The following is a 14,223-nucleotide window of genomic DNA, read 5'->3' on the forward strand; positions in this document are numbered from 1 at the left end:
TTCATTACTGGGTGAGAGATACATAATGAGAGAATAAAAAATAATACTAATATTTAAACTAAAAAAATTCAGATTGTTCCTAATACCAAGTGTAATTTAAAAAAAGAAAAAAAAATCCAGAATATTGCACATTGCAAGAATGAGATTTTTTATTCTGAGTAAATTACAGCAAAACTGATATACAATTAAGTGCCTTATAGCATTGTTATATGTAAGAAATAACATTTACAGACATGTCTGGTGTTACTTATGTGAAAAGACAACTAAATGCAGAAAGTGTTATGTTTTCTTTGTTACAAATCAAATTACCATTTACAACTTAATGAAACCTTAAATATATTTAGTTTTTACAGTTTTCCCCAAGTAAAAATGTGATTAAATTTTTGGAATAATTTAGTGCCATTGCAGATTGCAGTTATACAAATTGTCAATAACTCTGCGGTATATATGTGCCAAACTTAAATCTTTCTGCTGTTAACTTTTTCTGATCTGCAAGAGCCATGCCAAATTCAGAAACCAATACTCTAAATGCCTGATTGTCATTTAAATGCATGACCATGTACATACTGGTAAGACATCATCAAAGCTATAAGCAAACCACTGAACTGAAGGAGTCCTGCAGACCGTTGTCAGAATAAGCTGAAAACTGCAGCTTTACACTCTGCGCTGATTTCATCAATAAACAGCAAAAGCCGATCAGCGTTAGGAGTATGTAAGCTTTTAAATGTTCACTTAAGAGGAGAGTAAGAGCAGGGAAACAACAGCTTGTTTTTCTGAGACTCCAGGTAGGCAACACTCTGCCGCACTGTATATGGGGAGAAAAAACTTCTATAAGTAAATAGGTACTCTGACATGACAACTAATTTTTCTGAAGAGCTTATGTAAGGCATATCTGTGGAAACTTTATGAATAGTGACAAGAAATTTATTCAAATTATGGCAGTCTTATATGAAGTTCTTATATGTGCTGTTACACATGGATAGTGGATAGAGAAGTATTACCTGCAGACACAACCCGAGCGTCGCTGTGGGCTTTGTGTCTTACAGCAGCCCGTTCATCTGCATTTTCATACCACCAAAGAACATGCACTGCGTAATTAAAAATAAAAATGTAAATTAAATATTGACATGCTTTAAGTACACACAAAGATTTCAATAAAAATATATTCTTAAGGAAATATATATATATATATATATATATATATATATATATATATATATATATATATATATATACACGCCCCTGCAGTGTAAAGTAATTTGTAATTATTTTTAGACTGACTATAGACATATTTCTCATTCACATATACCTCAGGAACATGTGATTAAAATTCTGTTCATCTGTGCCAGGATGGAAATTTGATTTGTTTCCAATAGACTTAAAGCACCTAATCTTGGTTCACCTTCATTAAAAGACAACTAAATTATACATAGCTTCAATGCTAATGTTTTTTTTTATGTGTAATTTACCTTGCATACTGCAGAGGGTGCTAAAACAATACTGGGGTGCTCTTTTACTAGAAAGAGAGATTTTCAAATTGCCATAAAGGCCAAAGTTGAAATCAAAATATGTTGCTAAAGACAAGAGTTCAAGTTAAATTGTAATTCCTGATAGTAAAAAAACAAAGCCTTAATAGGCTAAAATTTCCCCTACAGTTTGAAGTCACTGCATCACACTCACGTCTATTGAGCAGTCCGAACTCAGAGTGGAAAACACCCACAGGGTAAGCATATCCTGGAGCTGCGTGGGTGCACACTGCCCCCTGAAAACTTTGCCCCCACACAGCTGGGCCTCCTGGTTTCATCTGGAATGACACCAGCTCGTACACACCTGAGGAAAACCATACGGTACTTTACTTACTGGTGACTAAGAGTCACTTAGTCAGAATGTATAGTTGAATTATATTTTACACAAATTTCAGATTTAAATAATATATTAGAGAATAATAATTTTTTTTACAGTCTGTCTGATATATTGCTGAAAATTTTTTAAAGAGACATTATGTTAACTTTAATTTACTTGTGATGGGTCTCCATACAAACACAACATTCCTCCACAAATAGGCAAAATGTTCACATGTTTATCCTTAATCCCATCCATTCACAATTATGAAAAGCTCTGCTTAACTGACTAGATGCCACCGCATTCTCACCGTCTGTCTACATGTCAAACATTTCATATAGTCTAAAATAAACCGTGTATAACAAGCATTCAAACAAACAAAACATTTACAACATTTATTTGACTTTACTTTAACCATTTCCTCTTGATGAAGGAATACAGATATTTAATATTGCCAAATTCTTACCTCCTTCTTTAGGTGGTTTCTGGATCTTGCTCCAAGGCACCAAATAGGTAACTTCATTATCCTGAGAACTCAGCATTGGCATAGCTTTGGAGATGTACTGCTCCATCCAGTTAGGATCTTGTGCCAGGGCTGCTCGCACTGCTGCCCGCTGAGCATAGCTCTCTAGGATGTACATCATTTAAAATGTTTTCATTTTATTGCTTCTCATCACCATAAGAAAACCCATTCTCAGAGTGAAACATGGTGGAAATTGTTCATCAACAGGGACTGTTTTAGTCTTTAGAGATATCCAACAGGACACTGAGTGTCTTAAAGTCATTTGAAGCCTTTAAGGCAACATATATTTTAAATAATTAGAAAAAATATGTTTGTTGTATGTACTACAAAAAGTGTGCTATAATTCCCCAACTCTTAAAAAGAAATTTGGGCTGATGGTATCCTAAGTGTGCAAACTGGTAAACCATTGTTGATTTGTTCATTAATGACTTCAAAGCACGGTGGTACATTGCTTTGGATAAGGTACAAAGTCATATGGGTACTGTTAAGATTTCTTGCCCCAAATGACACACCTGAAATTCATCAAATGTTTGTATGACCGTATACAATACCGATCGGATACAAACCCAACAAACATCTCTTAACAATAGTACAGAAAAACGTTCCGACAGCAATGCAGCACTGTGCAGTAAGACTCGCGGTGGTGGCATGTATTTATATCAACACAGAATGATGCAAGAACTTTGTGCTTTTCTTCAGCTACTGCTCATCGCTTGTGGAGTTCATGACTGACTTTGCAACTAGAGGGGTGAACATGTTAAATCTTGTTCACACAAACATCACGCAGCGCTCCGCCTGACCCCAACTACTCAGGCCACATCTCTAAACCGGTTCTGAAACAGGTAAAAGCCTGGTCAGCAGGAGCCACCTCTGCTCTTCAGGATTGTTTTGAGTGCACTGACTGGGACATGTTTAGGGGGCAACCAATGACCTAGAAGAGTACACATCAGTTACCAGCTACATCGGCAACTGCGTTGATAACGACCATCTCCAAGACCATCACTATGCCTTCCTCACTGATGCACTGAACAACTTCTATGCACGGTTTGAGGTGCAATGTGGTGGCAAGGAAGACCACCCCTACTCCCATCGACCTGAGGCTGTGTCTAACCACGGCTGAAGTGAAGAAAACTCTATGCAGCGTTAACCCATGGAAATCTGCTGGACCAGACAACATTCCTGGTAGAGTGCTCAGAGAATATGCAGAACAGCTACCGGATGTCTTCACTGAAAATTTCAACATTTCGCCAAGATCGTCATGGGCACATCAAGACCCAGCTACCATCCTCACTGGACCCCATGAAGTTTGGTTATTATCCAAACAGTTCCACAGACGATGCCATCTTCACGACCCTCCATCTGGCCCTCACTCACCTGGACAATAAGAATACGAATGCTGTTCATAGACTTCAGAATCAGCTTTCAGTTCAGCATTCAACACTATCATCTCTCATAACCTGATTGAAAAGCTGAGCCTACTGGGCCTGAACATTTCCCTCTGCAACTGAATCCTGGACTTCCTGACTGGGAGACCTCAGTCAGTCCAGAAAGGAAAAAGCATCTCCAGCACCACCACACAGCACTCAGGGCTGTGTGCTCAGCCCACTGCTGTTCATGAATGTGTAGCAATGCACAGATCGAACCACATCATCAAGTTCGCCGATAACACGAACGTGGTTGGTGTCATCAGCAAGAACAGCAAGTCAGCATAGAGAGAGGTTGTGCAACAAATAAAAACAGTCTCTAAACATTGACAAAACCAAAGAGATGGTGGTTGACTTTAGGAGAGCACAGAGAGACCATTCGCCACTGATCATCAATGGATCCTCCGTGGAGATCGTCAAGAGCATCAAATGCCTTGGTGTTCATCTGGCAGAGAACTTTACCTAGTCACTCAACACCGGCTCCATTACTGAGAAAGCCTAGCAGCGTCTCTACTTTTTGGAACGGCTAAGGAAAGTCCATCTTCCTTCCCCAATCTTGACCATGTTCTACAGAGAGACCATCAAAAACATCTTGAGCAGCTGCATCACAGCCGAGAAGTTCATTGAAGGTCTCTCTCCCCACGAACATTTACACCACACGCTGCATCCGCAAAGCCAAAAGCATTGTGGACGACCCTACACACCCCTCACACACACACACACACACACACACACACACACACACACACACACACACACACACACACACACACACACACACACACACACACACACACACACACACACACCATCAGGAAAGAAATTCTGAAACATTCGGGCCGTCACATCCACACTGTGCAACAGATTTTTCCCTGAAGCCATCAGGCTCCTCAACACTCTATAACCTGAACTCAACACACACTCAATGCTCATTTCAATTCATACATATTCATATTTTTAGCATCACCCATATTATAATATAATCATAATCACACCTTTTGATTGCTGCTCTTTTTGTGCAACATGTTTTGTTAAGTTATTTTGTCTTGCACTGTTTGCACTCAGTTGCACACAGTGCACTTTAGGTGTCGATGACAACTTACTTTAGTCCTTTGCTCTGTGTTCTGTTATGTACAGTGGGTACGGAAAGTATTCAGACGCCCTTAAATTTTTCCACTCTTTTTTATTTTGCAGCCATTTGCTAAAATCATTTAAGTTCATTTCTTTTCCTCATTAATGTACACATAGCACCCCATACTGACAGAAAAACACAGAATTGCTGACACTGTTGCAGATTTATTAAAAAAGAAAAACTAAAATATCACATGGTCCTAAGTATTTAGACCCTTTGCTCAGTATTTAGTAGAAGCCCCCTAGAAGTTGTTGTGAAGCCACTCCATCGTTATTTTAGCTGTGTGCTTAGGGTCATTGTCTTGTTGGAAGGTAAACCTTCAGCCCAGTCTGAGGTCCAAAGCACTCTGGAGAAGGTTTTCTTCCAGGATATCCCTGTGCTTGGCCGCATTCATCTTTCCCTTGATTGCAACCAGTCGTCCTGTCCCTGCAGCTGAAAAACACCCCCACAGCATGATGCTGCCACCACCATGCTTCATTGTTGAGACTGTACTGGACAGGTGATGAGCAGTGCCTGGTTTTCTCCACACAAACCGCTTAGAATTAAGGCCAAAAAGTTCTATCTTGGTCTCATCAGACCAGAGAATCTTATTTCTCACCATCTTGGAGAACTCCATGTGGGTTTTCATGTGTCCTGCACTGAGGAGAGGCTTCCGTCGGGCCACTCTGCTATAAAGCCCCACTGGTGAAGGGCTGCAGTGATGGTTGACTTTCTACAACTTTCTCCCATCTCCTGACTGCATCTCTGGAACTCAGCCACAGTGATCTTTGGGTTCTTCTTTACCTCTCTCACCAAGGCTCTTCTTCCCCGATAGCTCAGTTTGGCCGGTCGGCCAGCTCTAGGAATGGTTCTGGTCGTCCCAAACGTCTTCCATTTGAGGATTATGGAGGCCACTGTGCTCTTAGGAACCTTAAGTGCAGCAGAAATTTTTTTGGAACCTTGGCCAGATCTGTGCCTTGCCACAATTCTGTCTCTGAGCTCTTCAGGCAGTTCCTTTGACCTTAATGATTCTCATTTGCTCTGACATGCATTGTGATCTGTAAGGTCTTATATAAACAGGTGTGTGGCTTTCCTAATCAAGTCCAATCAGTATAATCAAAAATTTCTGGACTCAAATGAAGGTGTAGAACCATCTCAAGGATGATCAGAAGAAATGGAGAGCACCTGAGTTAAATATATGAGTGTCACAGCAAAGGGTCTGAATACTTAGGACCATGTGATATTTCAGTTTTTCTTTTTTAATAAATCTGCAAAAAGGTCAACAATTCTGTGTTTTTCTGTCAGTATGGGGTGCTATGTGTACATTCATAAGGAAAAGAACTTAAAAACTTAAATTATTTTAGCAAATGGCTGCAATATAACAAAGAGTGAAAAATTTAAGGGGGTCTGAATACTTTCCGTACCCAATGTAGCTCTATGTTGTGTGATCTAGCTCTATTTTGTTTTTATGTAGCACCAGGGTTCTGAATAAACATCTCATTTCAGTGTGATGAAATGACAATACAAGCTTCTTTACTTGACTTGAAAAAGACATTAAAAAGGTGGCTGATTTGGCTATGCCACATTATTTATGGTTGTGATCATAGGCAATGACAAAATAAACTTCATTCATCGTTGAATAGAAAATGTCCATGGTCTTTCCCAATTTATTGACACCCATGTGGCATTGAAGATTTCACTACCTGTCCACACTTTATGAACTTGGAAAAGGGCCACATTGCCTGTGGTACCATTTTAGCACAACTATATACCATAAAATTTACATAAAGACACAATCTCCCTTATAAACCATAAGGCATTTATAATGGTGACCAATGGATGCAGATTTACAGGAAACTCACACATATGATTAAAGTTCTCTCACCATACTTCCAGATGTGGAAGACCTGGTTGAGACCTCCATATTCTACACTCCAATACCCCACAAGCTCAGAAAGTGCAGTGCGTAGGTGGATCTTCTCATTGGTAAGCTTGTGAAAGGCTGCATTTAGGTGTGGCTGGATGTAGTAGGTGCGAAATTCGTAGAAAGTTTCGTGGTGTTGCTGTGGCCCGGTTGAGATCGAGGCCCTTGAATACTGAAGGAAAAGCAAATACATGATATTACTTATATCCTAGAAAAATCATTTAAATGCCTGCAAACTTTTGTATCCTAAAAAAAAAATGTGAACAAACACAATCAGGGGTGGCATGAGCAGGCTGCTTTAATACCTCACAGCTCCAGAATCTCTGGTCTCTGTATGAAGTTCTCCCCATGTATGTGCAGGGTTCACCAGTTTCCTCTTACCTCCCAAAAAACATGCTCAATGTTATTCTCAGAGTGATGGACTGGCATCCCATACAGGGTGAGCACGTGCCTCAAAATCCATGGCATTCCTAAAACAAGCTCTTAACCCACCCTGACATGGATTAAAAAGCTACTGGAGATGAAATAATTAATATATAAAATCATTAGCTATGGCAAAGAAAAAACTTGTGTTTGTTATAGGCAATTTTGATTCAGGTCCAAGTTCAGTAAAAACACCCCCTGAAACGTGTTGTCACATGTTAATTATAAACCTAGAGCTTCAATGTCACAACTGTAGTACAGAGATCATACATTATTTAAAGAAGTGTTCTTGAACATTGACAAAAAAAGTTACCAAATGTCACAATGTCAGAGGCAGGAAAACCATTTAGAAGCACTTTTCTGAGCCTTTGCATGATTTTCCTGCAAGTGACACAGTGACATTGTGACATGAACAACATGCACAGTGTCTCTATATGATCATGGTTGGATCATAAAACCCCTTGATGTTTGTTATTCGACCACATGTACTGCAAAGCTACGTTACACAAATCCATGTTGAAGGTGTTTTTCCCTCATCCGTCCCCGGAAAACCTCATTGTTTATGTGGTTTTAATGAGGAAAAGCTTCGCCATGTTAGTCCAAACATTGAGCCAGGTGCAGTCACGCTTCTGCACAATGCATTGATCCCAGAGTCAAACTGAAAGCTGACTTTGACTCACATTTTACACCACTTACCTCGCGTCCTTTTCTGCAAAAGACGACGCTGTCAGCCTGAGCAGTCGCTCTCCGAAACGCATTTCTTATATTAAACATGTCTGTCCACTAACACAACACTGAGAATCTCCCTAATGCCTCCTGACAAGTGCTACGTGCCTTCAAACACGGCTACGTCCCAATCCGCATACTACCCTACTAAAGAGTACAGAAGAACAAACAGCTTTACTAAAACCTACAATACGATTATAATTAAAATCTAGCATGAAAAACTTTAAAATCAATCTTTAAACTACAATGACACGTTTAAAGATTTGGGATGTTTTTGTGATACTCGCACTAGCAATGATATACAATTCTATTTAGTGCACAAGTATGGGATTTGAGACGCAACAGAGTCAAAGAAACGTTCCTCTTAAACACACTGGATTACGGAAGCCGAGAAGTCAAGTGCAAACTTGCCTTAATCCAATGACACAAACAAAAATCTTTTACATTGCATTATTACACAAAGGTTCTAATACTGTCCTGGAAAAAAGTTGTTCTGCCCATTTCCCTGCTCCAGCACACACACTTTTTAACTAGTCAGCTAATTAGATAGATAGATAGATAGATAGATAGATAGATAGATAGATAGATAGATAGATAGATAGATAGATAGATAGATAGATAGATAGATAGATAGAACTTAACTTGATAGATACAAATTAACAACAGTGATTAACTGCCATAAGAGTGAAACAGTGTTGGAAATTTGTAGGAGTGTAGGTTAAAGGCCATGGAAGTATGTGATTGTAAACACTAGCACTGGTAAACAACACTGCATGGTGGTGTGCAGAAATCTCTTACCTAGGCTATTTTTAGGGATGTGATTTACACCATTACATTTTGGACTGCTCTCAGCAATTTTCTGGCCTGACAGAATGTTCATCCCATAATAAAGAGATGGACAATAGACACGCTCTGCTGTCAGGTAGGGTGGGGCTGCCCAGTGTTCAAATATCAGCACCTCTCCCGTCACAGATAAACAACCTACAAGAAGTGGTCAGTTTCACAAGATCTGTATCACATCTAAATTGCAAACTACTGAGTTTTCTGGATTAATCAGTCAGAAGTTCAAGACCTTTAATAATTTCACAGTGACTTTTTGGCAATATGACAAAGACAGTGTTGTTACTGGTGTGCCTTATTCTCATTTCTGTGGGTAAGTTTCTTTCTATGCTAGATGCCTGTATTGTTGTTGATAGCATTATAATTGACATTATTTATAAAGTTTGTAATGCATCAAATGCATTACAAATTCAAGCTCAAAATATGAAATCATAACAGCTTTATTTATATAAAGTAGTATAAATACATTGCCCAATTATTGTATACATGTTTACATAAATGTATGCAATAATTCCATTGCATTAGCTATTCTAACCCTTAGCTAATTTTCTCAAACAATTTCAGTAGTAAACTAATTGTGACCACATTTTTCATGTCCAACTATGAGTTTGGGTGAGGTTTTCCTTTCTTTTACAAAATGTTTACTTGTTTTTGGTCAATTATTTTGTAAAAATCATGTATCATTGTTTACTCAAGAATTAAAAGCTAATCAGGATTACTGATTTACAATCTGTTCACCTTCACAAAGTATTTGTAATCTGGATTTATGTTATTCCATGTGAATTTATTTTATTTTTTTCTAGGTGCTGAGGACAAGTCAACACTGTACCGAAGGGTAATAGATGCATCCTAAGAATCTGAGCATTCATACTCTATAATTAATCTCTGTTATACATAAGTATTTTGTGTTTAAATTTTATAGCCCATGTGTGAGGGCATGAGTAAGACTGAAGCCTGCCCTCTTAACTACGCTCCAGTCTGTGGAAGTGATGGCATCACCTATGTCAATGAGTGTGGTCTATGTGTACAAAGCCTGTGAGTATAGTCATACAGAACACTAAACCTACCAGATTCATAACTAAAAGAAAGCACAATTTAAATACAATTAAGCCTTTACTTATCAAAATCAGCTGTGGAAAAAATGATTAAATGATGTTGCAATGCTGCAGTACTGACTGACTTTTTAATTTTAGTCGAACCAGGACCGACATAATGATAATGAAAGATGGAAGTTGCTGAGGAGTATGTGTAATTTCCATCTCATCATCTTCTTTTTGCTTTTACCTACTGTGCTTGTTTGAGTGAATCTGTGTAGCTCTCTCTTTTTGAATATATTATTGTAAACAAACGTTTTGCTTATACGGATAGGTACTGCATGTATTTAGATGTATAGCCTATATTATTCCACCCAACTTTATTATTAAAGATTAATCACATTGAAAAATAGAAATATGTGTCGTGAGCTTATTTGTTTACTTTAATTTAATTAGTTATTTAGTTTAATTACTTAATTTTAACATATATTTATTTTAGGTAAAGTTTTTGAATAGCCTTTGTAATGTCGATACGTTGACTGAAGTTCATAAATAATAATAATCAATTGCATTAAAAATTAAGGCCAGACACATTACACAAGCATATGGAAATTAGTTTTAATACATCTCTCAAATGAAACGGATCCGTAATATACGAGTCACACGGCGGAACTAACGTCTTAGATCCTTGTTTCAGTACCACCATACAGTCTGAGGGACCAATACAATTCGGATCAATGACACTCATTATATTGTAGGTGTGTTTTGGAGTGTAGAGGGCATTTTTACAATCTGTGGTTCAGTCTCAAATTGTGATATTGATAATAATAATATAAGTTCATTGTAGGTACAAGAGGTTACCAAAGCTTTGAAGGATTGTTTTCTTGTAGTCTGGTTTGAAAGCCCATGCTGAGACAAGTCTGTGCGTTGTTCGGAAATCTAGCGAAGAGAAACAGTGGCCCTCTGGCACTCTTTTGCACAAGCTGTGTGATGGCGAAGAGTAAGTTTGAATACGTGCGCAGCTTTGAGACGGATGACACGTGTTTACGGAACTGCTACATCGTCGTTCGCCTGGATGGTCGCAATTTTCACAAGTAAGTGACATCACTTTATATTCTAAATATATACTGCATATTACACAGGGCTGCTTCCTTATAACCTCCGATGTGTCATTAGTTTATTAAGAAGTGAACACAGTAGCGTTTGCTGGTCATGTGTCGTGTCGAATCGACTCGGCTCTTTTGTTAACTATTAAGAGCCGACTCTGAACCGTTTATGTAGATCTAGAAAATGCCATTACTCACCTACTAACTAATCGTTGTTTTTTTTTTTTTATATATTTTGTAATTAATAAGTCTTTAAACCAGCAGCATTGTGGACTACCCCACACACACCCCTCAAACACACACACCCCTTCACTCTCCTGTCATCAGGAAAGAGGAGCCTAAGCATTCAGGCCCTCGCATCCAGACTGTGTAATGTTTTTTTTCCCTTTAAGCCATAGGGCTCGTCAACACACACTCACTCTCATTCAACTGTGTGCTACTGAACTGCTACAAATCTGAACTCAAGCACACACTCAAATCTTTGTTCAATTCATACACATCCATGTCTTAAGCACAACTTATATTATATTATAATTATAACATGCTGTTTTTGCACACCTCTTGAATGCTGCTGTTGCTGTTTTGCACAAAACTTTGTGTACATATATACTTTTGTTTATAGTTCTCTTTTTACACGTTGTACTGTATAACATTATACAGTAGGTTTACTGGTCGGTGCTATTTTGTGTCTTTTATTGTCTGTTTGCACTGTTTTCTGTCTTAAACTATTTTGCACTAGGTTGCACAGTGTGCACTTTATGTGGCTAGGAGAACTTAACTTCAGTCTTTAGTTCTGTGTGGTGTGTAGCTCTATGTTGTTTTATGTCGCACCAGGGTTCTGGAAAAACTTTGTCTTATTTCATTGCATCAGCTTTATGTGGTTAAAATGACAATGAAATACTCTTTAGTGACTTTAAATGATGTAAATGCATTTTGTTATTACTATGTTGTGTTGTAGACCTTTCCGAATGTCTTGCAACATAAAATCTGCCTCTTTTTAATATATAGTGGAATTAAGTGTTTGGAATTTTAACATTAGTATCGCCCATGACATAAAATTAATGTTGCTAAGTGACATGCACAATGAGGCATATCTTTGAGAGAATATTTCGTTGTTAGTAATTATGCGGGACTGTCTTCTTTCAGGTTTGCTGAGCAGCACAACTTTACAAAGCCCAACGATGACAGAGCTTTAGGCCTGATGGCCCACAGTGCATGCTCCGTCATGGAGGATCTGGAGGACATTGTCATAGCTTATGGGCAAAGCGATGAGTTCAGCTTTGTATTTAAGAGATCAACCAACTGGTTCAAAAGGAGAGGAAGGTAAACTCAAATCCATGACACAGAAATGTTCTGGACTACACTAGATAAAACAATTAAATAATATTTAGTTACTGAAATTCCTGCGGTTTGTATTTCATTTCTTCACTGATATCACACAGGCTTGCTGATGTGGTTTAGCACACTGTGTCACTTTTCACTGTCATACTGATTGTATGATTGTATGTATATTCATTTATATTTACATTACTTTAGTCAGTTAGGATCCAGGCAAATAAATCACAGGACTAGAATGAACAAGGAGGTCTGACTAGTTAAAAGTATGATTTCTCCACCCCTACAGTTATCAGTGTGAGACTTTTTTTTCCTCTTCCATTTTCCACAGTAAACTAATGACCCATGTGGCATCACAGTTCTCCTCCAGCTATGTGTTTTATTGGAAGGAGTATTTTGGAGAGCAGCCACTGCTCTATCCTCCGGGCTTTGATGGAAGAGTTGTCTTATATCCGACCAACCGTAATCTGAAAGACTACTTAAGATGGAGACAGGCTGACTGTGAGTGAGATTTTATGATTGCAAACTCATGGTTCTCTACCAAAAACACAAACAAAAGAAATGTGAAATGTGTGGTTTATTTATTAATTATCTGGTCAACGAAGCAAATGTGACACTGCAAAATGTTCCTGTATATCCTTTGATTGAATTTATATTAAGTGATTATTGTTATAAATAATCATTTCTCACTTTAAACTACAGGTCACATTAACAACTTGTACAACACTGCTTTTTGGACGCTGGTGCAGAAGGGTGGACTCTCCACAACTGAAGCAGAGGAGAGACTAAATGTATGATTTACAGCAAAGCCAATTTGAGTAGCTATTATTTTATTGCTACTTTATTGCTAATGGGACATTTGTAATGAGTATTTACCTCACATTATTAAATGTAATGTATATAAAAATGTAGAATGTATACAATGAGCTGATAAACATATTACGAGTTCTGGATTAATTTTAGATGCATTGTTTGCACTTAATACTTACGTACTTATCGTATGTACTTAATACTTGAATTTAACCTTTTTTTTTGTTTCGTTTCAGGGAACTTTGTCTGCAGATAAAAATGAAATTTTGTTTTCAGACTTTAATATAAATTACAACAACGAATTACCTATTTACAGAAAAGGCACCACATTGATTTGGGAGAAGGTAAGTAGTAATGATAGAAAGCTTGCTAATTTGTAATTTCATTTCATGTAAACTAATTTATTTGCCTATTATTTTTTTCTCTACAGATTGATGAAACATCAACTAAAAGGGTCACATTGCCAAAGGAAGGAGAAAAGGAGGTCACTTTCACAAGGAGCAGAAGAAAAGTTACTGCTCATTACTGCGATCTTATTGGAGATTTGTTCTGGGAAGAACATCCAGACATTTTAGAGGAAGACGGCTGCTGATTATAGATACAGTGAAAAGACTGGAAATGGACAAATACTTAATATTAGGTTAAGTCTATTTTTATTTTCATACAATAAAGGTTTTAAATATAGTGGGGGTTTTTTTGGTTAGTTTTTTATTTGCCTGGTTAAAGAATGTCATAAAAATTATCTTCCTAATGAAAGAAATACTGTTCCTGATTATAAGTAATGAGCAATAGAACTGTTCAATCAAAGCACAATCAGGATTTTTCTGTGTGTGTGTGTGTGTGTGTGTGTGTGTGTGGGCTTTATAAGAATTGACTCAATTCGAGCACTGTTCAAGTAAAGTTTATTTCTATAGCACTTTTCACAACAGACATTGTCTCAAAGCAGCTTTACAGAATTTAACAGTTAAGGTGAATGATGTGTATTTATCCCTGATGAGCAGCCATGGCGACTGTGGCAAGGAAAAACTCCCTTAGATGTTATGAGGAAGAAACATTGAGAGGAACCAGACTCAAAAAGGGAACCCATCCTCATTTTGGGTCACAAGCCAGTGGTGGGCAGTCAGG

General features: G+C 37.8%; 2 protein-coding genes across 2 annotated transcripts; one reads left to right on the forward strand and one right to left on the reverse strand.

Moving 5' to 3' along the window:
• Window positions 1–131: 131 nt before the first annotated feature.
• Window positions 132–8,376, reverse strand: nipsnap3a (nipsnap homolog 3A (C. elegans)). Its single transcript, XM_083545675.1, has 6 exons — window positions 7,944–8,376; window positions 6,786–6,996; window positions 2,309–2,470; window positions 1,681–1,830; window positions 1,002–1,088; window positions 132–805 (listed from the first exon to the last, which is right to left on the reverse strand). Exons 1-6 carry the CDS (start codon window positions 8,019–8,021, stop codon window positions 729–731), a joined length of 765 nt encoding a protein of 254 aa, XP_083401801.1. The 5' UTR covers window positions 8,022–8,376; the 3' UTR covers window positions 132–728.
• A 2,025-nt stretch (window positions 8,377–10,401) lies between these two features.
• thg1l (tRNA-histidine guanylyltransferase 1-like) lies at window positions 10,402–13,782 on the forward strand. The gene is made up of 6 exons (XM_083545728.1): window positions 10,402–10,941; window positions 12,100–12,276; window positions 12,620–12,789; window positions 12,991–13,079; window positions 13,335–13,442; window positions 13,529–13,782. The coding sequence occupies exons 1-6, from the start codon at window positions 10,754–10,756 to the stop codon at window positions 13,688–13,690; spliced, it is 894 nt and encodes a 297-aa protein (XP_083401854.1). The 5' UTR covers window positions 10,402–10,753; the 3' UTR covers window positions 13,691–13,782.
• The last annotated feature ends 441 nt before the right edge of the window (window positions 13,783–14,223 follow it).

Source organism: Silurus aristotelis (assembly GCF_946808225.1).
Source record: "Silurus aristotelis genome assembly, chromosome: 7".
Classification (NCBI taxonomy): Eukaryota; Metazoa; Chordata; class Actinopteri; order Siluriformes; family Siluridae; genus Silurus; species Silurus aristotelis.